The 24,395-nt window shown below is 40.1% G+C and overlaps 1 protein-coding gene across 1 annotated transcript in view; it reads left to right on the forward strand.

Annotated features, from left to right (window-relative positions):
* The first annotated feature begins 385 nt into the window (after positions 1–385).
* NUP205 (nucleoporin 205) overlaps positions 386–24,395 on the forward strand; it is a 77,472-nt gene continuing 53,462 nt past the window's right edge. The window contains exons 1-11 of the mRNA XM_052638558.1: positions 386–413; positions 7,539–7,681; positions 8,914–9,085; positions 11,597–11,741; positions 12,124–12,283; positions 12,693–12,921; positions 15,118–15,282; positions 18,792–18,967; positions 21,398–21,514; positions 21,722–21,859; positions 23,411–23,561. Coding sequence (XP_052494518.1) covers positions 386–413; positions 7,539–7,681; positions 8,914–9,085; positions 11,597–11,741; positions 12,124–12,283; positions 12,693–12,921; positions 15,118–15,282; positions 18,792–18,967; positions 21,398–21,514; positions 21,722–21,859; positions 23,411–23,561 — 1,624 coding nt within the window. The remainder of the gene's footprint in view (positions 414–7,538; positions 7,682–8,913; positions 9,086–11,596; positions 11,742–12,123; positions 12,284–12,692; positions 12,922–15,117; positions 15,283–18,791; positions 18,968–21,397; positions 21,515–21,721; positions 21,860–23,410; positions 23,562–24,395) is intronic.

Raw genomic sequence — 24,395 nt, forward strand, 5'->3', positions numbered from 1 at the left:
TCCCCGACTAGGGATCGAACTGAGCTCCCTACGGTGGAAGCACGGAGTCTTAATCACGGGACTCAGGGAAGTCCCTAGCTAACCTACTGGAATCATTAGAAACTGAACTACAAATCCCAAAATGCACTGCACGATGGACGTCAACTCGAGGACCCTGCGTCTCCGAACTAGTTGCCCTCGCCTTTACTTGAATGGGAATAATCCCAGCGAAAATTGACGTCTGTGACTCAGAGCAGATTTTCGAGTATCCGTACGCCTGGGTCGGTCGAGAGTGCAGTTCGAGAGGGACAGCGTGGTACCTTCCCGATCAGGCGTCGCCCCGGGCAGCCTCACTCTCTTATGGGGCTTTCGTGCGGCAGGAGGGCTCCGTTATTGCGCCTCCAAGATGGCGACGCTGTTGGCGGTAAATTCGGGTAGGTGCGGCCGGGGCAGAATGCAAGCTGTGGGTAGGGTGCTGACCCGTCCTTTAGGGAGAGACCCAGGTAGTGAGTTTTCTCGGAGTCCAGGACCCCCTCCTTGTGCATAAGTGCCCGCTTGTCCTTAGCTCCGGGGCTGGAGTCCCGCCCCTCCCCAGTTTGAATGGCGCGTGTCGGCACTGCGGCTCTAGCCCTAGAATCGGGTCTTAAGGCTCGAGACAGGGAGGCTTGGTCCACTGGAACAGGACGGGCAGTTCTCATAACCAGGGCCTAGTCCAGTGCCTTCCACTCCCTACCCCAGTATGTGTCTGCGGTCCGAATTCCTGCAGGACTTGCAAGTCTCTTTCAGTGGGGCCAGGAGACCAGAGATATTTTTCAGCCACGAGCGCAAGCTTAAAATGAGAACTCCCACCTCAAAATAGTCTCTGGGGCCCCTCTAGGTTGGGTGGGTGGATGGGTAGTTCTACAGAAAGCGAGGTCCCTTGGTTATGAAGCCTGCAATCCGGAAGGTGGTCCAGAGGGCCGTGACTCCCGGCTTGGCTTATGTGGCCCGTGCCTGGATGTTCCTGAACCCTTGGAGCACTAGACCGTCGGGGACGGGCAGAATCTAGAAGAGAGAGAAGAAAGTTTGAAGGCCTTGGTTTGGGTTCTCTTGTCAATTCTCAGTCGGGCGCGTACCCCCCGCCACCCCTCCCCCCGTGTCTCCACCTGGGCGTTTGAAAGAGTGGGTGCATTCTGCTTGTCACAATTCCTGGGATGCACTGCTGGCGCCTAGCGGGCGGGCCAGGGATGCCAGAAGTGCTGTGGCGCCCGGAACGTGCCTGGTAAATGAAGAATTTCCTGCTTAGAATGCCTTGATTAAGCCGTGCTGAGCTTCATGGGTAGTTAAGAGCACATCTGTGTGGTAAATGCTTGTAGGGCGTTTCACTCAAGAGGACTCTCTTTCTGGGCGCCTTTTCTTTCCGTCTCTGTACCGTCTTTTCTTGTTGCTTATACATTCCTTTCATGGGCTTCCCTGGTGGCTCCGCTGGTAAAGAATCCGCCTGCAAGCAGTGTGGGTTCGATCCCTGGGTTGGGAAGATCCTCTGGAGAAGGGAACAGCTACCCACTCCAGTATTCTGGCCTGGAAAATTCCATGGACTGTATATAGTCCGTGGGGTTGCAAAGAGTCGGACACTGCTGAGCCACTTTCACTTTTCACTTATTCTTTTCACATGACTGATATTTTTGAAAACTTGTCTAAATCTGACTTTTGTAAATCAAACCCTTCCAGAACCACTATGATAAATTATTTTGTAATAATGAATTCTGTTTATTGAGCACCTCCTTTTCCCAGGCACTAGACCTAGAGTTGTGCTTTCATTTAGTCCCTCTTATACAGCTCCGGGGTTGGTATTAAATACATCATTTTACAGATTTGGAAATAAGAGTCTTAGAGTGCTTAACTACTTGAAGGTTATACAGCTAATGATTTAAAGCCAGTCTTCCCCCCACCCCCAACTTGAAGCCAGTCTTTGATACTTAAATTTCTACGTGAACCTACTTGTGAAAATGTTAGTCACTCAGTCATGTCTGACTCTGCAACCCCTGTGGACTGCAGCCCACCAGGCTCCTCTGTCCATGGAATTCTCCAGGCAAGAATACTGGAGTGGGTTGCCATTCCCTTCTCCAAGGAATCTTTCTGACCCAGGGATTGAATCTAGGTCTCCTGCATTACAGCAGATGTTTTCCACGGTCTGAGCCACCAGGGAAGCCCTACTTAAGCAAAACCTAATTCATTACATAGTATTTTCATGTATCTGAATGTTAGCAGTGAAGTTACTTTCCTAATATTGCTGTCCTGTCCTCCCACCCAGATATAAACTTAAAACAAGTCTTGCATGTTATACGTGTGGTTATATACTTTTCTTTGGAGAAGGCAATGGCAACCCACTCCAGTACTCTTGCCTGGAAAATCCCATGGACGGAGGAGCCTGGTAGGCTGCAGTCCATGGGGTCGCTAAGAGTCGGACACGACTGAGCGACTTCACTTTCACTTTTCACTTTCATGCATTGGAGAAGGAAATGGCAACCCACTCCAGTACTCTTGCCTGGAGAATCCCAGGGACAGGGGAGCCTGGTGGGCTGCCATCTGTGGGGTCGCACAGAGTCGAACACGACTGAAGTGACTTGACTGAAGTGACTTAGCAGCATACTTTTCTTTAGTATATATTCATTGTAAGTTACTATTCTTAAACATAAATCATTGAAGGAAAATGCTGTTGCCAACAGCTGCAAAGAGTATACATTGTATAATAATGTCTTGTGGCAGAAGTGTTTAATTGGCCTCGTAGAAAGGAAACATTTTTAAGAGCTGAGTCAGGAGAGGCTACACTGGGTCTTAGTTGTGGCATGCGAGATCTTTAGTTGTGACATGCGTGATCTGGTTCCTGACCAGACATCAAACCCGGCCCCCTGCATTGGGAGTGTGGAGTATTAGCCACTGAACCACCAGGGAAGTCCCAGGAGAATATTAAAAAGAAAAAAAAGATGTCCAGGAAAGTAACCCAAATGCCCATTGACAAGTTAATGGGTAAATACTGTGGTCTGTACATCTATAATGGAATGTTATTCAGCTTTGAAAAGGAAATCCTGTCCTATGCTACAACATGAATAAACCTTGAAGACTTTCTGCTAAATGAAGTAAGCCAGTAACAAAGACAAATACTGTATAATTCTACTTATGTGATGGATTGAAAGTAGTCACACTCATGTGAGGGATTGAAAGTAGTCACACTCACAGAAGCAAAAAATGTTGGTTGCCAGAGGCTGAGGGGAGGGGGAAATGGGGGCTTGTTTAACAGGTACAAAATTTCAGTTTTGCAAGATCAAATAGTTCCGGAGATCTGTTATACAACAGTACGATTGCCCTTAATGCTACTGAGCTGCATACTTAAAAACATTTAAGATGGAAAATTCTATGCTATGTGCTTTTTAATCATGGTTCAAGAAAAAACTTAAACATCTTAGAATTGTAGAAAGGGAAAAAAGTAGATTGTAGAGTTCAAAGACCTATGCTTGAGTTTCAGCTGCGTGGTTTACTAGTATTGTGACCCATGTCAGCCTGGCTGAGTAGACCTATAGGCTTGTGAGTAAGCAGCCATTAACACTGACAATCCTTGGAGGGCTGTCTGGTCACCCCTGTCCTGTTCATAGCATTGTCTATTTCAGACCTTTTCCACGCTCATCAAATCTTTAACCTCCAACTGATCCCTTAGTCCCCTAGTCACACAGAAAGAAGCCAAAAGGCATGAACTCCTTTTTCACCCTTAAACCTACAAAGGTAGATACAGCTACACCCTTGAGTCAGTTTCCCTGTTTTCCTGCCTAAGGTAGAGCCTACCCTTTACAGCCTTATCCCTGTTACTCCCTCCTCTTGTCGATTTGCCTCTGTGTCTTGTTCCTTTTCTTTCCACTGAGTGCCCTCTTTCTTGATTTCATGCCGCACCCGTTACTGTCCTCTTGCTCCTCTTCACAGTCAGATCTTTCAAACATGCAGCAGTGTTCACTGACTGTTTCCATACCTTCTCCTCCTCCACCCACTCTAGTCTCTTGTTGCTGTTTAGTCACTAAGTTGCATGAGACTCTTTGTGACCCCATGGACTGAAGCCCGCCAGGCTCCTCTGTCCATAGGATTTCCCAGGCAAGAATACTGCAGTGGGTTGCCATTTCCTTCTCCAGGGGATCGTCCCAATGCAGGGATTGAACCTGCATCTTGTGCCTTGGCAGGCAGATTCTTTCCTGCTGAGCCACCAGGGAAGCCTCTCTAGTCTGTTCCCATCCTCCTGAACGGCCGTCAACTTTTACATGCTTTTCAGTTTCAGTAAGTCCAGCAGACATGTGAGATCTTTTTCTCACTGATCTTCACGGGTAAGACCAAAATCCTTAGCAGGAGCTCGTCAGCCCTGCATGGTGTGCCAGTTGCCCCCCTTGCGAACCCTCTTGGTACTCTGGCTCTCTTGGCGTTTTCTGCAGTTTGAGAATGCAGCATTTCCCCTTGCCTTGGGAACCCATGTGTTGTCCTTTTTTCCTGGAGTGTTATGTCTACCACCTTCCACTCCCCCTTTTATCCTTCGCATTTCAGCCTAATAACCATCTCTTGCTCAGTGCATCCTTGCCTTCCCTGATCTCCCCGGCAAGGTCACATTCCTCTATTGTGGGGTCTTTGCCCTGGGTGCTTCACTGTCATAGCCCTTACTCCATATTGGAGATTGCCCTGAAGTGTGACTGTGTGGGAAATGTGCTTCCCCACTACACTGCGAGCTTATGCATACCTAGTCCATGATGAATGAGTGAATAGGTGGGATTTTTGATCTGTTATTGGATGCCTTCCCATAAAAGGAGGGAAGTAGAATTTTCTCTAGAATTCACTGAACTTATTTAAGCTGTATATACTGCGAAGAATCGTTCATCAGAGGTTCTATTAAGTATTATTTTTACAGACAGTCTATTTTTGTTAGCTTTTTGTCAGATTTTAAAAATACTTGTGGTAAGGTGACTTTCACATTTGCCTACAAGTCAGTTTTCTTTTTTTAAAAATTATTTATTTCTTTTAATTTGGCTGCTTTGGGTCTTAGTTGCCAAATGTGAGACTCAGTTCCCTGGCCAAGGATTGAACCTGGGCCCCCTGCATTGGGAGCACTGAGCCGTACCCACTGAACCGCAAGGAAGTTCCTACAAGTCAGTTTCGATAACTTTCCTTCATACCCTGTGCCAGTCAGGAGCCAGTTCTGACTGTACCAACAGCTCTCACCTTTCTGTTTTCCTGCCCTCGTCCTGCTTAAGGTTCCATCACCTCATGAGTAACTTACCTACCGATCATCCTTGGGTCCTGATGCTTCGTATTCTAGTTAGTCTGTCCATCACACCATTGTCCAGGTTTATTTTGTCTTCCGGGGCTTCCCATGTGGCTCAGTGGTAAAGAATCTGCCTGCCAGTGCAGGAGATGCAGGTTCAATCCCTGAGTTGGCAAGATCCCTTGGAGAAGGAAATGGCAACCACTCCAGTATTCTTGCCTGGAGAATCCCATGGATAGAGGGATCTAGTCCACCAGGTCTCAAAGAATCAGACACGAGTGAGTGACTGAGGATACATGCATTTTGTCATCTACTACTTGAAACTTGCCCATTTACTAATGGGAAAAGTTCCATCTTGGCCAGGAAGACAAGGCTCAAACCTGCTCTGTCCTCAGCAGCTGGAAAGAGCCAAGGAAATAATCTCTAGGGAAGTCAGGTAGCCACCATCCAGCTGGCCCCTCATAGGCAGTCACCAGGATCTAGGGTCGGGTCCTCATCTTAGCAGGCCTGGAGCTGTGATATTTGTTAGTTGTATCCAGAGTCAAGTAGATGCCAGTAATTTATTTTCTCTACTGACCCTCAGACAGATATGTAAACCAGTATGTCAATTAATTGATCTTTAGTGGGAAGTACATCTGCCTGGGTCCTCATTTCCTGAGCACATTTTATTCTGGAAAGTTTATATGACATGCTGTATTTTCCATCAGAAGATTGGCAAGTTTAGAGTCAAGATGGGAAAAGCAAAGCTGGGGGTTGGGTGATTGTTCTCTATGTAAGGTCGAGACAAGTGATCCCCTTTCGCTCATATCCCCATAGCAAAGACCTGACACACAACTTCCTCCCTGCCCATCACATCAAGTTAGATGCTTCCTTTTGTATCTTCTCATAGGACTCTACTTCTTCATCATACCTTTCATTAGACTGTTAGTTGTGTTTTGAATTCTCATTTAATAGCCTGTCTTTCTCATCAATGTATAAGTTCCAGGGATCCTGTCTGTTCTGCTTCCTGTATAGTCCCTGGCACATGGAAGGTCCTCAGTACAATGAATGAATGCTCTAGCTTGACTGGTTTAGTCTGTCCTCTTCTTGCACATCGGGCTTCCCTTGTGGCTTAGCTGGTAAAGAATCCACCTGCAATGCAGAAGACCTGGGTTCAATCCCTGGGTTGGGAAGATCCCCTGGAGAAGGGAATGCTACTCACTCCAGTATTCTGGCCTGGAGAATTCCATGGACTGCATAGTCCATAGGGTCACAGAGTTGGACATGACTTTGCGACTTTTACTTTCTTGCACATCCCTTTAAAAAAATTTGCACAGTACTTTGCTGCCTTCTGACAACACTGTTCATAAGATTGTAATGCATTTAGTTAGGTTACAGTTATCTTGCATGTCTTTCTGACTGTCCTGGTGACTTTAGTGGGATTTGTGTTTTCTTAGATATCAGTTAAACATGTTTGCAGCCCACTGTTCACGATTTGAGCTATAGTTAGTGCATCAGTTGAGTGAGTGATTGGTTTTGGTTAGTTTCCATTTCAGAGTCTTTATTAACATATAGGGGTACTATGTCTGATTGTTTGCAAAGAGAAACTTTGGGCTTCTGTGTCATTTTTTTCAAACCGTACTTAGTAGCACATAGCAAGAGTTCTGTAAGTATTACTTCTTATTCTTAGTATCTTTACAAAGAAAAATGTGATCCTTTATTAAATGAGTTTACAGAAGAATTCTGTATTTCTATGCTGTTTTTTTAACAGCTAGTGTCCCAGCCAAAGTAAAATACTTTTTTTCAGCTTCTAAGTTTTACAGACTCTGGTTCCTCCTCCTCCCATTCCTGCTTTTCCTCTGGATGATAGAGAGGGAAGGAAAGGCAGTTACATTTATTGAGTGATTGTGATATGCCAGACACAGTGTTGTGTGTTTTACTTAGTTTATCCTTAGTCGATTCAACCGTAAGAAGCAGGTGATGTCCCTATTTTGTATATAAGGAAACTGAAATTCAGAGGGGTTAGTTTCTCACTGCATGTCACATAACTAATAAAGTGACAAAACCAGGTTCCACTAATGCTTCAGTTTAAAGTCAGGATTTACTTTATATTAAGGTGGGTAAAATGATGTTTGTGTTATTGCTTGTGAGTTCTAATACTCTTTTATATTAATGTTTGGGTTGTATATGTAATTCCTTATATTTAAAAGTTTCTGTGAGTGTGACTAAAATGCGTAGACAATAACTTTGCCTTCTTTTCCAAATGTATGTTCTACTTGATGCTGATTTTATTTATTTTTCCTTTAAGCCGCTAGTCTGTGGGGCCCTTACAAAGACATTTGGCAGACTGTGGGGAACGCTCTTTGGAGAAGACAACCTGAAGCGGTCCACCTCCTTGACATGATTTTGAAGAAGCACAAACCTGACTTCATCTCATTGTTCAAAAACCCTGTAGGAGATTTTCTTTTTTTGCTTCTTGAATTTGCTTTTTCCTTTCAAGATTGAAGGCGCAAGTAAATTCTTAATGCATTTAAATGCAATATGTTACTTGTTCTAGTCTGTTGATTCAGGTTTTTTCTAAAGATGGAAATTTCCTAGGAGCAATTATTCTTTCTGTTCTCCATGGAAGTTAATATAGCTTTTAATTCTAACTAGCAGGTATCCTGATAGTATTTGAATACGATTTTGGAAGGTCTACGTATTCCGGAAATAGAAGCCTTTTTGGAATTTCTAACTTGCAGTTAATCCATCTAAGCTTAGTAAGGTTGATTATTTTATTTATTTCCAGGTACACTTCAACATTTTAATTCTTTATAACGTTGCGTAAGTTGTGTTAACTGAATAAGTAAATTCTTGCATATCGTTAATCACTGCATCTTGACATACTTTTCAATGAGGAGTAGATTACTTCAGCGGTGGGGGGTTCATATTTGGAAACTCCTTTCCCTGCTGTTTGACAGTTTTCTTTATACACTAGCAAGGCCATCTAAGAGCTATTTATGGGTTTGTCTTACCAGAAAGAGCCCTGGCCTGGGAGCCAGTTGAACTGAGTTCCAGTCTTGGCTCTCCCACTGAAGAGTTGTGTGACCATAGGCAAGCCACCTGACTTCTCTGGGCATGAGTTTTTCCCTTCTGCAAATAGAGAAGGTGGATTAAATGACTATATGGCCTTTTTCAGTGTAGAAATACCTAAGATTTTATGGCCCACCAAGTAATTCTATACTATGTTATGTGTTAAATATTTGCAGGTAAATCTTTTTACAAATAAGACTACATTTTAAAATAACATACTAACAAACTATCATTAATCCTCCTATTTAATTCAGCAATTCATTTCCATTTGCTGTCTTCCACTTGAAGATTCATTGTTTTTATACTTCTTAAAGATATGATTGGAAAGTTCCTTAGACACTTGAAAAGTTGGATGCTGTTTTGTGTGATTTCTCAGCCTTTCCGAGTTGAGCAGAAATAGTTATTGAGAAGGTAATCAGAGTGTAAAAAGTTGAAAGGGATGTAAAATGTTACCTCATAAAGTTCTAACTGTAGATCATATGATAAGAAATACTGTTTGTCTTCTTACCAGACTGCTTTGTGAATGAACTTCTCTAGGTAACAGTTTTACACCTTGTTTCGATGTGCCATTTTCATGAAATGATCCTATTTATTTATTTTTACTCTTGTAGCCAAAAAACGTTCAACAACATGAGAAGGTTCAGAAAGCCAGCACAGAGGGAGTTGCCATTCAGGGTCAACAGGGAACCCGACTTCTTCCTGAACAGCTCATTAAAGAGGCGTTTATCCTCAGTGACCTTTTTGATATTGGAGAACTGGCAGCTGTTGAACTTCTTTTGGCTGGTGGGTTGACGGTTAACCTATGGTAAGGCAGTACATACATATAAAATTATTCACTTGTGATTTCAAATATTACACCATTTAGATTCCACAGTAGTTTCTAAAGATGCAGTTTATTTCATATTCACAATATTGCCTTTTGTTTATCTTTGACTAATGGGAAGGCTTTAGTTTAGTGGTCAAAGTTGTTGGAAATTTAACTGTTTTAAGATAGACTTTTTCTCTGTCATTGACTCGCAAAGAATAGCTGACTGCATCTCAGACATTTTTATAGCACAGAGCATTTCTTGTCGTACAATGAGTAAGAAGGTAAGGTCACTGCTTTTTTGGCGTTTGCTTTTGAGGGGGTGATTCGGACAATTAATAGGTAAAGAATATTCATGACTGAGTGAAGTTGCTCAGTCGGGTCTGACTCTTTGCAACCCCATGGACTATAGCTTGCCAGGCTCCTCCATCCATGGAATTCTCCAGGCATAATACTGGAGTGGGTTGTCATTTCCTTCCCCAGGGGATCTTCCCGACCCAGGGATTGAACCCAGGTCTACCTCACTGAAGGCAGACTCTTTACCATCTGAACCACAAGGGAAGTTCCTAGGTAAAGATAAAATAATTTCAATAATACTGAGTTCTAGGAAGGCAGTAAAACAAGGCAGCGGGATAGAGATGGGGGCTGGTAGAGGGAACTGTGTAAGGAGTATACTAAGGGAAGGCCTCTCTGAGACTGGAGCATTCGATCTGGAACCTATATGATGACGAGATACCAGAGTTGTTGAGGAAGGGTGTTCCAGGGATTGCAGAGCATGAGGTGAGAGCAAAGGCCTGCCGAAGGACAAAAAGACCACAGTGGCCAGAACATCATGAATTAGGGCGAGAGCGAAAGAGGGCAAGGACATCAAAGGAGTCAGATCATAGTCTTGCAGGCTGTGAAAATTGTTTGGATTTTATTCCAATTGCAGTGGGAAGTTGTTGGCAGGGGCTTTAAGCATAAGAGTTATAGAATCTGGAAAAACTGAAATTATTTGTCCTGCTGCTATATAGAGAAAAGATTGAAATTTCCGTAAAATAAGTAGTTCATTTCAGTCATAGCTGGGGAGCCATGTGAAGAAGCCAGGTGGACATTTTAATTGAAAGACAGTCTAATATGTCTGAAGATAACCATGCAGCTGCCAGAATAATATCTGGCTTTTGACCTAAGGTTGCATTAAAAGAAGTAAGATATTGAGAATGACTAAGGTCATTTTCCCATTCTGTGATGGAGATGTTAACTGGGCATGCTCCAGTTGTGAGTTTAATTCAAAACTTCATTTACCAAATATTTTTCCTGTGCATATTATGGGTCAGGCACTGTGTTAAGATTCCAGAGATATAAAGATGAATAAAACCTCAACTAGCTTATAAGTTATTATAAGTGAAGTTATTCAGTTCAGTTCAGTCTCTGATAATCTAATAACTGAGAAAGACATAGAAACCAGTAATTGTGACCCATTAAGTGCATTCATGCAAAGTTTGGGGATGGCCCAGCGGGGAGATGTTTAAATTGACCTCAGGTTGTTGTAGAGAAGTCCACCGAGATCACGAGGCTTGCAGAGGTCGTTGAAAGTAATTAGGCATCTGTCAGGTGGAGTAGGTGCTCACTCGGAAGACAAAGGACATCCAGGCAGAAGAAGTCGCCTGTAAGAACTGTGAGGCAGTGAGATGAATTTGGGGAAGAGAAGGGAGGAGAGTGTAGGAGTGACTGGGCCAAGGGCAGAAGAAAACCATAGGAAATGAAGCTGTGGGCAAGGTTGTTCAGAAAAGACAAAGCAGAATTTACGCAGAGGGGAGTAGTGCGAAAGAGCGAGTAAAAGTTGAAACATAAGAAAAGGTTACTTAGTTTACTAGGGGAAGAGTCTTAAAAATATTTGAAAGATTTTATCTGAAAGAATAAAACAATGGATAGGTGTTTGAAGTAGAGCCCCTTAAACCCTAAGGTAGGGGCCCTCCAGTTCAGTTCAGCTCAGTCATGTCTGACTCTTTGCGACCCCATGAATCGCAGCACGCCAGGCCTCCCTGTCCATCACCAACTCCCGGAGTTCACTCAGACTCAAGTCCATCGAGTCGGGGCTGCCATCCAGCTATCTCATCCTCTGTCGTCCCCTTCTCCTCCTGCCCCCAATCCCTCCCAGCATCAGAGTCTTTTCCAGTGAGTCAACTCTTCGCATGAGGTGGCCAAAGTATTGGAGTTTCAGCTTCAGCATCATTCCCTCCAAAGAAATCCCAGGGCTGATCTCCTTCAGAATGGACTGGTTGGATCTCCTTGCGGTCCAAGGGACTCTCAAGAGTCTTCTCCAACACCACAGTTCCAAAGCATCAATTCTTCAGCGCTCAGCCTTCTTCACAGTCCAACTCTCACATCCATACATGACCCTGAGATTTCGTAATTTCTTTGAACTGAGCATTGGTATCATGATTTTTGTTGCAGCCTAAACACATACATGTTTACTTCCTAAATTATTTCTCAACTTCCTTTTCCAGGAGAGCACCAACAGCCACATTTTCCTGGCCTCACCAGAGGATTAGTAGCTGTTCTTTTATACTGGGATGGAAAGCGGTGCATTGCAAATTCCCTGAAAGCCTTGGTACAGTCCCGACGAGGAAAGACATGGACCCTTGAACTCAGGTCTGTTTGCATTCTAGGATTTCAGGGCTTAATTAGAAATTGCTTGAAGAATTATAATTTTAGAAACAAAACTTTCTCTTTGGTATGTATAATTGAAGTAAAGTGTATAACATAAGTTGAGTAATAAACCCTTCCTTGTGCTAGGAATAACACAACAGTTTAAACCTGCTTTATTTCATTTACAAATGAAATATTACTCAGTTATGTATGGTTAAACGTTTACTGAAATACAGTGATCTGAAAAGAATGAAAAGAGCTAGGTTATAACTCATCCTGGTTGTTTCCAGTTATCCAACATTATTGTCAAAAGAGTATTTGCTATATCCATGTGATGAGGAAGTTTAAACACTATCATTCATTGTAACTTGATTTTTTATCACAGTCCGGAGCTGGTTTCTATGACCACACGGTTTACTGATGAGCTGATGGAGCAGGGATTGACTTACAAAGTTCTTACTCTGGTGTCACAGATTGATGTTAACAATGAGTTTGAGAAACTGCAGCGTGAGAGAGGTTTGGGTAGTGAAAAACATCGGAAAGAGGTAAGTGTTCAGTGAGTCAGTTCATAGTTGTCTGTGTCAAATCTTCAAGGCAGAAAAGTCGTATCAACCAGAACATTCTTCTAATACATGCGTAGGAAAATTAATAACATATTGAAGTGTGGTCAGTTCATGAAATTGACTTGCACTTGTTTCAGCCTCTTTCTAGTCACTATGTGCCATGCTGGCACTTTTTCTAGAATGAGGCCTTTAAGAAATTGGTTATCCTGTAGAGGAAACTGGAGTTAGGATTTCTTCAGAATTGCAGAGTTGAGATTTTAGGGTCACTTACGGACTCAGATACATTTATTTAGTTCACCTTTATAATAGATGGTTGACACTTTGGAATAAGATCTGGCTTCATAGTAATTCATTTATAATGATAATCATTCACCTTCACCTTTATTTCTAGGTTTCTGATCTTATCAAGGAGTGCAGGCAGTCTCTGGCAGAAAGCCTTTTCGCCTGGGCTTGCCAGTCACCTTTAGGCAAAGATGACACTCTCCTCCTTATTGGACATTTGGAAAGAGTGACGGTTGAGGCCAATGGCTCGTTGGATGCAGTGAACCTGGGTCTTCTTATGGCGCTTTTGTACTGCTTCGATAGCAGCTTTATAGAAGAAAGCACAGAGGAACGTGATGGTAGTGAACTTTGTATCCATTAATACATTTATTTTAAAAAATCAGATTTAATTGTGGAGATGACATTTAAGAAAGGTGACAGTCTAACAACTAAAATGTAAATTGTATAGTTTATTCCTTTGTGTGTAATTCATCCATATTTGAATATTTAGATATAAGATCACATTGTGAAAGTAATTTCAACCCCGTTTGATGTTTCTTTTATCGTTTGGGATTTTGAAATGGAAGAGTGGCTAAAGGATTTCCACTGTGTGTGTGTGAATTAAGCATGCATAACGTGCTTGTTATTTATTCACGTTTTAAACCTTTCGTTCTACGGGAGGATGACTATAATTTTTAGTAACATATCATTTTTGATGTTGTTTTCTGTGAAGTAGGTAGAATTTCTCTTGTTAACCTTGTAAACAGGCTTCTCTGGTGGCTCAGCAGTAAAGAATCCATTTGGCAATGCAGGATATAAACGTTTGATCCCTGGGTTGAGAAGATCCCCTGGAGAAGGAAATGGCAACCCACTCTAGTATTCTTGCCTGGGAAATCCCATGGAGAGAGGAGCTTGGCAGGCTGCAGTCCATGGGGTCACAAAAGAGTCAGACATGACTTAGTGACTAAACAACTTAAACAACCTTATAAACAGTTATTGCTTAGAGCTGAGGATCTTAAGAATGATTCTGACAAAGGAAGATTATTGCTATTTAATGTCATGCGTACATGGTAAGTCGCTTCAGTCACGTCTCTTTTGACTGCCAGGCTCCTCCATCCATGGGACTCTAGGCAAGAATACTGGAGTGGGTTGCCATGCCCTCCAGGGGATCTTCCCAACCCAGGGATTGAACCTGCTTCTCTTACGTCTTCTGCCTTGGCAGGCAGGTTCTTTACTACTAGCGCCATCTGGGAAGCCCATTTAATGTCACAAATATTTGTAATTATTCCAACAGTTATCCCCTGTCCGCTCTTTATTGTATCATCCCAGTTTTGCTTTCGTTAGATATGTGAAGAGCACAGACAGTTCCCATTCGTCTTTGGAGGTCATCCCTAGCCGTTAGGCAAGGCTTATGTAACACAGCTACCCCGTACCTCCAGTCAATTGTCGGCTGATACGTCATGTCACATCACAAGCAGCATCTGTGCTTCATTGTTAAGTCGCTCAGTCGCGTCCGACTTTTGCGACCCCATGGACTGCAGCACGCCAGGCTTCCCTGTCCTTCACCATCTCCTGGAGCTTGCTCAGACTCATGTCCATTGACCCGTGCTACTCATGGGAACGCTGCCAGTTAATGCGTTGGTCAGATTTCCTGTATTGAATGAAATGAAGCACAGAATTAAGTCTAGATGTTGGCTGTGTTAATGGAAGTTTGTAAGCTGGAACTTTGAAATGCTAAATAGAATGAATGCCTGGGAAGTTTCATAGGCTTGATATTCATTTAGGGTACTTATTTTGATTATCTCACCTTAATTACTTGTTGAAATCTTTTGTTAACGGGAGTAGTGAATTACTAATTCATGTATAATAGTAGACATAAACTTTAAAAATACAGAAAATTAAAGAAAGTGTTCTTCCTGGTTTAAGGTTGGAACCACTGAACTAGTTATTCACAGAATGACATCAAAACAAAATATAAGAAAACAATGAAGTAAACTAAAATTCGTAGGTGATCAGTGATGTTTCCCACTATTTTAGATTTGGGACCTTGTGCTTTTTTGAAGTCCCATAGTATAATTGAAAATACCTTAATTATTTGGTTGTTTCATTTATGTTATAATCAGACTAGATGCATGTTTGCAATTGGCATGCTTTGTTTTGATTAGGGTTTTGTTTTTAATATTTTAAATTCAGGCTATTATTTACCTCGTAAAAGTATCGTTCTTTAATCTTTAACCTTGGTTTATATTTTAGGAATTTGTGCACAGAAAAAAATGAGTGGCTGTTTAACTTTTTTCAAATTTGTTAGTAGAACACTTAAACAAACAAAAAAAAAACACTGAAAGTAATGAAACTAAAATTTAGGATTATTGTCATTTCTTTCATTTTTAGTTTGTGTACAGTTTTTGCAATAGTGTACTTATTTCAAAGATTAATGTTTAATTAGTCTTTTTTTATAGGGATTCTCTGACTTTCTTATTCTTAGATATCATTCCTGTACATCAAAAGTGGAAATTTTCTCTACTTTTTGGTATAGTGTCTATTTTTGTTTTCAGATATGATTCATCAACTTCCACTGTTGACAGAGAGACAATACATTGCAACGATTCACTCTCGCCTTCAAGACTCACAGCCTTGGAAGCTGCCAGGACTGCAAGCCACAGTGAGACTTGCCTGGGCCCTGGCCTTGAGGGGGATATCCCAGCTGCCTGATGTGACAGGTAAACCGCTTGTAGGTCATTTTCTTATGAGAAACGACGTATCTGCATTTACTGTTTCAGAAAAGGTGTGACATTTGACATGTCTAAACATGAGCCTAGGGAGATACTTCGAGTTGTGGTGAATGAATCTTTTCCTTTTTTTCTTGTCTCTCAAAAGAAACTATTCAAAATTTTTTTTCCCTTTCTTGTAGCTAGTGATAATTCTCTTTTAGCTTATTTTTTCCTTAAGAGTTTGAAATTTGAAAATGACAGTGTAACATACATATATGTATTTTAACTTTTTCTTCTTGGGTTTGTTCACAAATTTTTCTCACGTTGTGTCAGATTAAAAACTAACATGATTTTAAAATGCAGTGTATTAGGAGGTATTTGGTTCAGTCAGTAATGGGTGTGGAATTCTGACTTCTAACAGTTTTCTACTGTAGCATATCCTCTTCTGCTGTGTATGTTCATCATACATGTGGTTTATCATCATACTAGTGGTTTACTGTAACAGGATGAGAAATAAGCTTTTGTTGTCATTTGAAGCCCCTGAAATTGTCACTTCTGTAGGTTTTTCTGGTAAATTTGGAAAGGTTTTATTAAAATTTACAGTCCATGGGCTTCCCAGGTGGCACAGTGGTAAAGAATCTGCTTGTCAGTGCAGGAGACACAGGAGACATGGGTTCGATCCATGGGTTGGGAAGATCCCCTGGAGGAGGCAATGGCAACCCACTCCTGTACTCTTGCCTGGAGAATCCCAGGGACAGAGGAGGCGGGTGGGAGGGCTACAGACCCTGAGTCGCAAAAGTGGCAAACGAGTGAGTGACTGAGCATGCACGTCAGTTTTCTAGTTGTAGAGTGTCAGCAGATTGTGGTATCTTAGCAATTGTGTGACTCCAGGACGTTTTGCTCACTAGTCTCATGTTGTTCCCCAGGTGGGCTGTGGAAAGCTTTTTCTGCGTTACAGATTTTTCTTTGGCTGAGTGTTTTTTATATTAAAGCTGATAAAAGGCTAATTAGATGTTTACATTCATGTACAAATTCTGTTTTTTAACTTTGCCTCTTCATTTATGAGTCTTATTTCAGTACTTTTGGGGCATAAAATGACCCTATATACCTTTAAGTAGCTTTGTGATAGTTAATTAAATTCATATACTGTAAATTACTGTACCATTGCCCTAATCTTGAGAGGCACATAGAATATGCTGTACTTCATTACTGAATAGTAGATAAGAATAGTCTAGGAATGTGGACCTGGTTTCAAGCCCTAGATCTTTGGCTACTTAATCGCTTTGGTTTTGCATGCTCATATCCTTTCATAATCTTCGAAATTAGGGACATTCTAATGTGGCCACCTCATGCGAAGAGTTGACTCATTGGAAAAGACTCTGATGCTGGGAGGGATTGGGGGCAGGAGAAGAAGGGGACGACAGAGGATGAGATGGCTGGATGGCATCACCAACTCGATGGACGTGAGTCTGAGTGAACTCCGGGAGTTGGTGATGGACAGGGAGGCCTGGCGTGCTGCGATTCATGGGGTTGCAAAGAGTTGGACACGACTGAGCAACTGAACTGACTGAATGAACATTTTTTTTTTTTGAATGAACATTTTAAATACAAGTTTTTTTCTGTTAATTTATATTTTAAAAATTACTAGAAAAAATGAATAACTTATCTTATATTGCAGAAATGGTGATTTCTTGAAATAATCCAGACAAGTTTTACCAAGATCTGAATTTTGAAGAATTGGTTTCTACTTTTTATTATAGACATCTGTAAATTTTATCAAATGTGTTTATTACATCATTTTATAAGTATATTTTGAGTTTTATTAAACTATAAAATTTTTGTATGCTGTTTTGAAACATTAAAACTCATTTTACATTATGATATTAGTGTACTTTATTACCTAAGTAGTCTTTAAAAAGTAGTTCTTAATTCTAGTATTTCTGAATTCAAGTGAAGACTTGGAACTAATTATTATTGTTATTATATATTTAATTAACCATTTCAGTAATTATTAGTAGTAGTAATAAATAATTAGGAAACTGTTTTGTTCTCAAGGAGTTTGTATAATATGGGTAGATATACAGGCTTTATTTCAAAATGCCAAACAGTCCATAAACAAAAAAAGAAGAAAACAACCAATATCATTTCCTGTGGTTGAGAATATCCTGGTTTATATCTATTCCAAGGCATTGAAAATGTACCTTAAGTAACAGATTATATGTGGTCTCTATGACAGTGAAACAGAATAAGCTATTTAACAGTTATTTTCCAAAGCCAGATTATCACAAAATTACCAGCAGTTTTAAAGTTTGAAAGAAGTGAACAGCAATGTAGTTTCCGATGAAAGGTGCAGCATCACCCCTGATACACTTTTACTGAAAAAATGAAATGTAATTAATTAAGCTGCTTAAGATCAAACTTATCAGTTTGTAACCAGAGGAAAAGGGATATAGTAACTATACCACTGGGATGCAATGCTAAACCACATGGTGGAAAATGCTACAGTATAAGACTTAGCTTTTTTCATCAGAATAAAGGGCAAGAGAAAAATGAAAAAGACGTAAGAGGAGCCTACAGATACATCAGTTAATTGCAGTGTGTAGACCTTATTTGGATACAGATTTTAACAAACAAATTGCCCTAAAGAGAAGAAGCAGAAAGACAAAACTAAAATCTTTTATAACATTTATGGGACAGTTGTGAATTTGACCGACTGGAGTTTTGGTATTGAATTATGTGGCAAAATACTAATGGCATTACATATGTGGTTAATTTTTTTTCCTTTTTTTTTTTAAGTGCCATTTTGAGTTGTATACTTAGAAGTGCAGTGTTAAATTGTCTGGTATTTGCTTCAGTCTTAATTAAGTGCAGAGGAAGAATGCATGGAGATCTAAATGAGTAAAGTTAATCGTAAAGGGGTAATATTGTAGCTAGGTGTTGGGGATGTGGAGGTTCGTTATACTTGTTTTCTCTTTTTTCACTTATCTGTTTAAAGTTTTCCAAGTACAAAGCTTAAAAATATTACAAATAGACCACTTTGTCTTTAGGTTAAGATTTATTTAGGTTTTCAGTGTTTGCTACTTGTTTACCAGATTAATAGAGTTGCTTAAGTGGCCATGTTTTTGATTTTCACTTGTGGACTGAAGACTTCTGCTGAATAATCCAGTTCATTTCATTGAGATTAAAGCCTTGGCATCATTTAAACTTGTTAACATTTTGATAATAGCTTTCTGACTACATTTGTGTTACATCATACATCTGTTAAGTGTTTATTTTTTTAATCACTCTTAATGTTACTGTGAAGAGCAGATGGTTTTTCTAATGCACATTTTTGGTAGTTCTTTGGGGTTTATTAATCAATTAAAGTTACACACTGTCTTGTTTCGTGTGTAACTCAAAATATACACAAACGACAGGTTGAGAAGAGATCTGAATTTTGAATTATCAAGAGAATATTATGAGGTATTATAATCTAGTAACTTTTCCTCCATGTGCTATTTTTCTGAATACATTTCTAGCTCTGGCTGAATTCACAGAAGCAGATGAAGCAATGGCAGAACTCGCAATTGCTGACAATGTTTTCCTGTTCCTCACTGAATCTGTAGTGGTGTCAGAAAACTTTTATCAGGAAGAATTTTACATTCGTAGAATCCACAATCTCATTACAGATTTCTTGGCACTTATGCCAATGAAGGTAAGTGTAATAATGTAGGGTGAGTAAGAGTGGTAGAAGATAATATAAGACTCATTAACTGAGGACAAACTAAAAGAAAGTAGTATTTGACATTGAGAGTGGTTTATAATGAGAAAGTAGTAAGCAAGTGAAAATGCTTCTGTGGGGAGAAAATTATTAACTCTGTGCTATCCTGAGGAATCAGTCTTAAGGTTGCCTTATTTAATGCTTTTTATACATGATTTGAAACATGCATAGTGGAGAATCTCCAGTTTTATAGATAATTGTTTAAACAATTATAGTGTGTAATTGGACCTCCACATAGATACAGATGATGGGTTTAAGAAACTAATGCAAAGGTTAGTTTTTCTTTTTCTTTAATTTTTTTTTTTTTTTAAATAATAGGGCCCAGGGGCCCTGCCCACCTCTAGTGTGAGGTTACATTTAAATAAAGTGCTGGAGCTATAGCTTTGTTCCAGAAAGGGATTCTTAGAGCCATTTCAGACAGTTCCTTCATAGTATATTTCTTTGTGCCATTTTGTGCCAAGGAAGTTGTGGCAGTAAGTAAAAGAGAGAGTCCAGTTCCAGGTCAGTCGCTAGGTCATGTCCGACTCTTTGCGACCCCATGAATCGCAGCATGCCAGGCCTCCCTGTCCATCACCAACCCCCGGAGTTTACTCAAACTCATGGCCATAGAGTCGGTGATGCCATCCAGCCATCTCCTGTGTAGTCCCCTTCTCCTTCTGCCCCCAATCCCTCCCCAGCATCAGGGTCTTTTCCAGTGAGTCAACTCTTTGCATGAGGTGGCCAAAGTATTGGAGTTTCAGCTTTAGCATCAGTCTTTCCAATGAACACCCAGGGCTGATCTCCTTTAGGATGTACTGGTTGGATCTCCTTGCAGTCCAAGGGACTCTCAACAGTCTTCTCCAACACCACAGTTCAAAAGCATCACTTCTTCGGCGTTCAGCTTTCTTCACAGTCCGACTCTCACATCCATACATGATCACTGGAAAAACCATAGCCTTGACTAGACGGACCTTTGTTGGCAAAGTAATGTCTCTGCTTTTCAGTATGCTATCTAGGTTGGTCATAACTTTCCTTCGAAGGAGTAAGCGTCTTTTAATTTCATGGCTGCAGTCACCATCTGCAGTGATTTCGGAGCCCAAAAAAATAAAATCTCACTGTTTCCCCATCTATTTCCCATGAAGTGATGGGACTGGATGCCATGATCTTAGTTTTCTGAATGTTCAGCTTTAAGCCAACTTTTTCACTCTCCTCTTTCACTTCCATCAAGAAGCTCTATAGTTCCTCTTTTCTTTCTGCCATAAGGGTGGTGTCATCTGCATATCTGAGGTTAGTAAAGTCCTATAAAACTGCTCTGTATGTGTGTGTGTGTGTGCATGCATGCATGAGAAAACACCTGAAGTGTCTACACTGGTAATACTGATGTGGAGTTCTGATACGATACATCTTAAAAAACACAAGTGGAAAAAATACCTGGAATGGTAGCAAACAAAGAGTTAAGTGCTTGTTGGTGCTGCTAAGTCGCTTCAGTCGTGTCCAACTCTGTGCAACCCCATAGACGGCAGCCCACCAGGCTCCCCCATCCCTGGGATTCTCCAGGCAAGAGTACTGGAGTGGGGTGCCAGTGCCTTCTCCAGTTCAGTGCTTACTCATGCTATAATGAATCAAGTGTTCATTGAGTTTCTCCTGTGTTCCACGTAACTATGCTAGGAATTGTGAAGAAGACAAATAAGTAGGAGACTCATTCCCTGCCAGCGAAGAATGTATATATTGTCTAGTTGGAGAAATAAGATACACACAGAAAAATATATATAGTAATAGGAAGTAAACGAAGGTGAAGACAGTAAATTGCTGTGCCTTTTTTAGGCTAAGGATAGCTCACTTAGACTAGAATAGTCCAGGAGAATTTAACAGATAACTTCAGACCTCATCAGCCTTGAAGGACATGATAGACTAACATGCTAGAAATTTTAAGTAGAAAGAAATTTTTTCATTTTATATTTGTGGAAATGAAGCTTTAGAAAAGGTTAAGGCTTTAACTTTTTTCCTAATTATTAGTCTAGACTAATATTGACTGTAGTATTGGTATTGGTAGTTACTAAGTAGTACTAGGAATGCTAAATATCCTGTAATGTTCAGAATCATTGGACCCAGTGAAGAAGTGCCGTGCCCAAAATGTCAGTAATTGAGAAACACTGTAGTTAAATTATCTATAGTGGAAATTGCATTGAGTTTTAAGATCTTAGAAATCATAGATAATAATATTGTGATAAAATTCCTGGTATATTCATTTCCACGACTAAAGTGGAGTTGATATTTAAACAATATTTTTCTTTTATGTAATAACTTAGTTGCCTGATTTTCTGTTTCATTATTGTTAACCCATGTAATAAATTTACTGTGAACTGCCTGTAATAAATTTCATAGGTGAAGCAGTTGAGGAATCGGGCAGATGAAGATGCTCGAATGATTCACATGAGTATGCAGATGGGGAACGATCCCCCCATTTCGCTTAGAAGGGATCTGGAACACTTAATGCTCTTGGTAAGTTTTATTTTGGATCATCATCTCCCTCTCTCCGTTACTTTTCCCCTAACTTTGGAAAATTTCAGATCTTTTTTCCCTACCTTTGGAAAGTTTCAGGCCTAATATCTTAAACATGCAGGTGAATTCAATAAAATGCAACTTTTTATTTAAAAGTAGTTTTTGAGTTACAGACATTTTCACACAGTTTTTGTTTACACTTTGCAGATCGGTGAGCTATATAAAAAGAATCCTTTCAATTTGGAACTTGCGCTAGAATACTGGTGTCCATCAGAGCCTCTTCAGACTTCCACTATCCTGGGTTCTTATCTTGGGGTGGCTCATCAGCGACCCCCTCAACGCCAGGTGAGCTCTTGGTTTTCCTACTTTTTACCTTGGAAATCATAAAAACATGAAGAATGGTATTTTCCTCATGTTATTGCTGTTCATGCAAAATGAACACTTGTAACCTTTAGGCGTTTATACTTATTTAAGGAAATGGAAACTCTTATATTGATCTGATCATTTCAAAGTTTCTACAGTCAGCCTTTTATTAGATACTAGCTATGTATTGAATCATTAGATGTAGAAAAGTGTCTAGTTTCATTGTGAGTCACTAAATAAGTGTGTGACTAAATAAGTGACTAATTAAAATTAGTATTTATTAGCTTATTCTGTCCTCTGTAGACATAACAATGAATCTCCATCTTTCTTAGCAAGTTGGGTAAGATAGAGGTACAGACACTAAAGGAAAAAGGCTTAGGAGTTACAATTAATGCCAAAATGCCTAGGAGTCAGTAGATAATGTAGGAAAAAGTTCATTTTCTAGCCTATATTAACTTTTAAAATATGTTATGCATTAGCAAATAAGAGGGATCACCATATCTGTCTTCATCTTTTTGCAGTTTTCTATTTTAAATGGTTTCATGCCATGTACTATATTTTCATTTTTGCTAAGAGTCAAAGGTCAGGACGCCCCTTTTTAAACTGTATTTCTTATATTTATTGTTTTACTTTTTTCCTCACTTGAAAAATATATTTCAGGGAAGGATTTATTAAAACTTTTTAGAGATTAATTTCCATTATGAAGCTTTTCAGACATATGGGAGAATAATTACAGTGAACACCCAGTATCTTAATTTAATCGCTGTTAACATCTTGCTGTGTTTACTTCTGCTCTTGTTATTTCTACTGCTTTTTCTTTTTTTTGCTGGGTTATTTTAAAGTAAATTATAGGCAGCATGACTTTTTCACCTCTCATTGGCTAAGTTAATATCTCTTGAAAATAAGGATATTTTTCTATATGATCATAAGATCATTGTTAAACGCAACATATTTAACAAAACTTTCCAGAGATCTGTAACATTTTGGGTTCGGGTTCCAACTAATTAGTCTAAGTAATATATTTAGTTGTTGATAATAGATTTAAGGCTTAAGCAGGAGAAAAGAGAAACCTAAGAAGTGGACTTAGAGAACAGGAATATAGAAACATATATCGGCAAGATAAAACGGTATGTTTAGGTTACTATCAAAAATTCTTCCAGGTTCCTAGATCTTCGTACTCAGTTTTACTGGGGTTAGGAACTCTGGGTTCTAAGTATATCTTTGAATTTGCTGGTTAATTTTAGATGAGTAAATTCTTCAATTGTTTTACATATTTAGAATATGAGTAGTCACTCGTGTTTATGGCACCTAGATGTACGTTGGGTTCACAAAGATATTCTGTATTGCATTAAGCTACTAATGATAAACTTGGAAATGCAGTTTTTCATAAATAGAATTCCAGATTATTTTGTCTTGGGGGAAGTTAAATGAGAGTACTTAGTTTTGGTTCATATGTAGTCTTTATTGGCTAGTCCATGTTGGCTTAAAGTTAAGCTATGCTTTATGTAAACTGTTGGCTTTTCCGTATTTCAGGTTGTCTTGTCAAAGTTTGTTAGGCAAATGGGCGACCTGTTGCCTCCAACTATTTATATTCCTTACTTGAAGATGCTGCAGGGATTGGCCAATGGGCCCCAGTGTGCCCACTACTGTTTCAGCCTCCTCAAAGTCAATGGGAGCAGTCATGGTAAGAAAAATCTAGATGCTTTCTAAGTTTGTCATGACATTCAGTATCCTTCTACCTATTAAAGCATATTGGTTATTTGTGCTGGGTTCTACTGGGCGTATACATTATATTTATAACAGAGAAGCACACTGCTGGCTTTATGTATGATGATGCTTTGATCATGGTCTCAAAGAGGGGAGAGTGTTACCATTTCCTTTATAAACACAGTACAGTTTAAGAAATGAGGGTTAATACGCATTTTCAAGAACACATCTGGTGCTCAAAGCAAGGTATATACCCTTCCCACGTAACTTTGATTTCTTTAGTTTATCTTCAGAAGTCCTTGTTTTCTAAATTTCTGTTCTTAGTTTTTCTCTCAGTTTTTCCCCAGTTTCCTCATTTAATTTTCAGATTTGAGTCTGGTTATACCAAAAAAAGTGTGCATCCCTCATAGCTCAGTCGGTAAAGAATCTGCCTGCAGTGCAGGAGATCTGGGTTCACTTCTTGGGTTGGGGAGATCTCCTGGAGAAGGAAATGGCAATCCAGTCCAGTATTCTTGCCTGGAGAATCCCAGGGACCGAGGAGCCTGGTGGTCTCTAGCCCATGGGGTTGCAAGAGTAGGACATGATTTAGTGACTAAACCACCGACCACACCAAAGATAGTGCAAAAGGGAAGAGAAAAATATTTATTAGACATCTGTCAGGTAGATTACTTTCATTTTTACATTTGAGGAAACAGGTTTAGCAAAGTGAAGGAATTTAAGGTCACAAGGCATAGGCAAGCCATAATTGAGATCTGCCTGACTCCAAGACTGAGGTTTTGACCATTTTGTTAAGGCTTCTTTGTCTTGTTTG

This window comes from Budorcas taxicolor, chromosome 4 (assembly GCF_023091745.1).
Source record: "Budorcas taxicolor isolate Tak-1 chromosome 4, Takin1.1, whole genome shotgun sequence".
Classification (NCBI taxonomy): Eukaryota; Metazoa; Chordata; class Mammalia; order Artiodactyla; family Bovidae; genus Budorcas; species Budorcas taxicolor.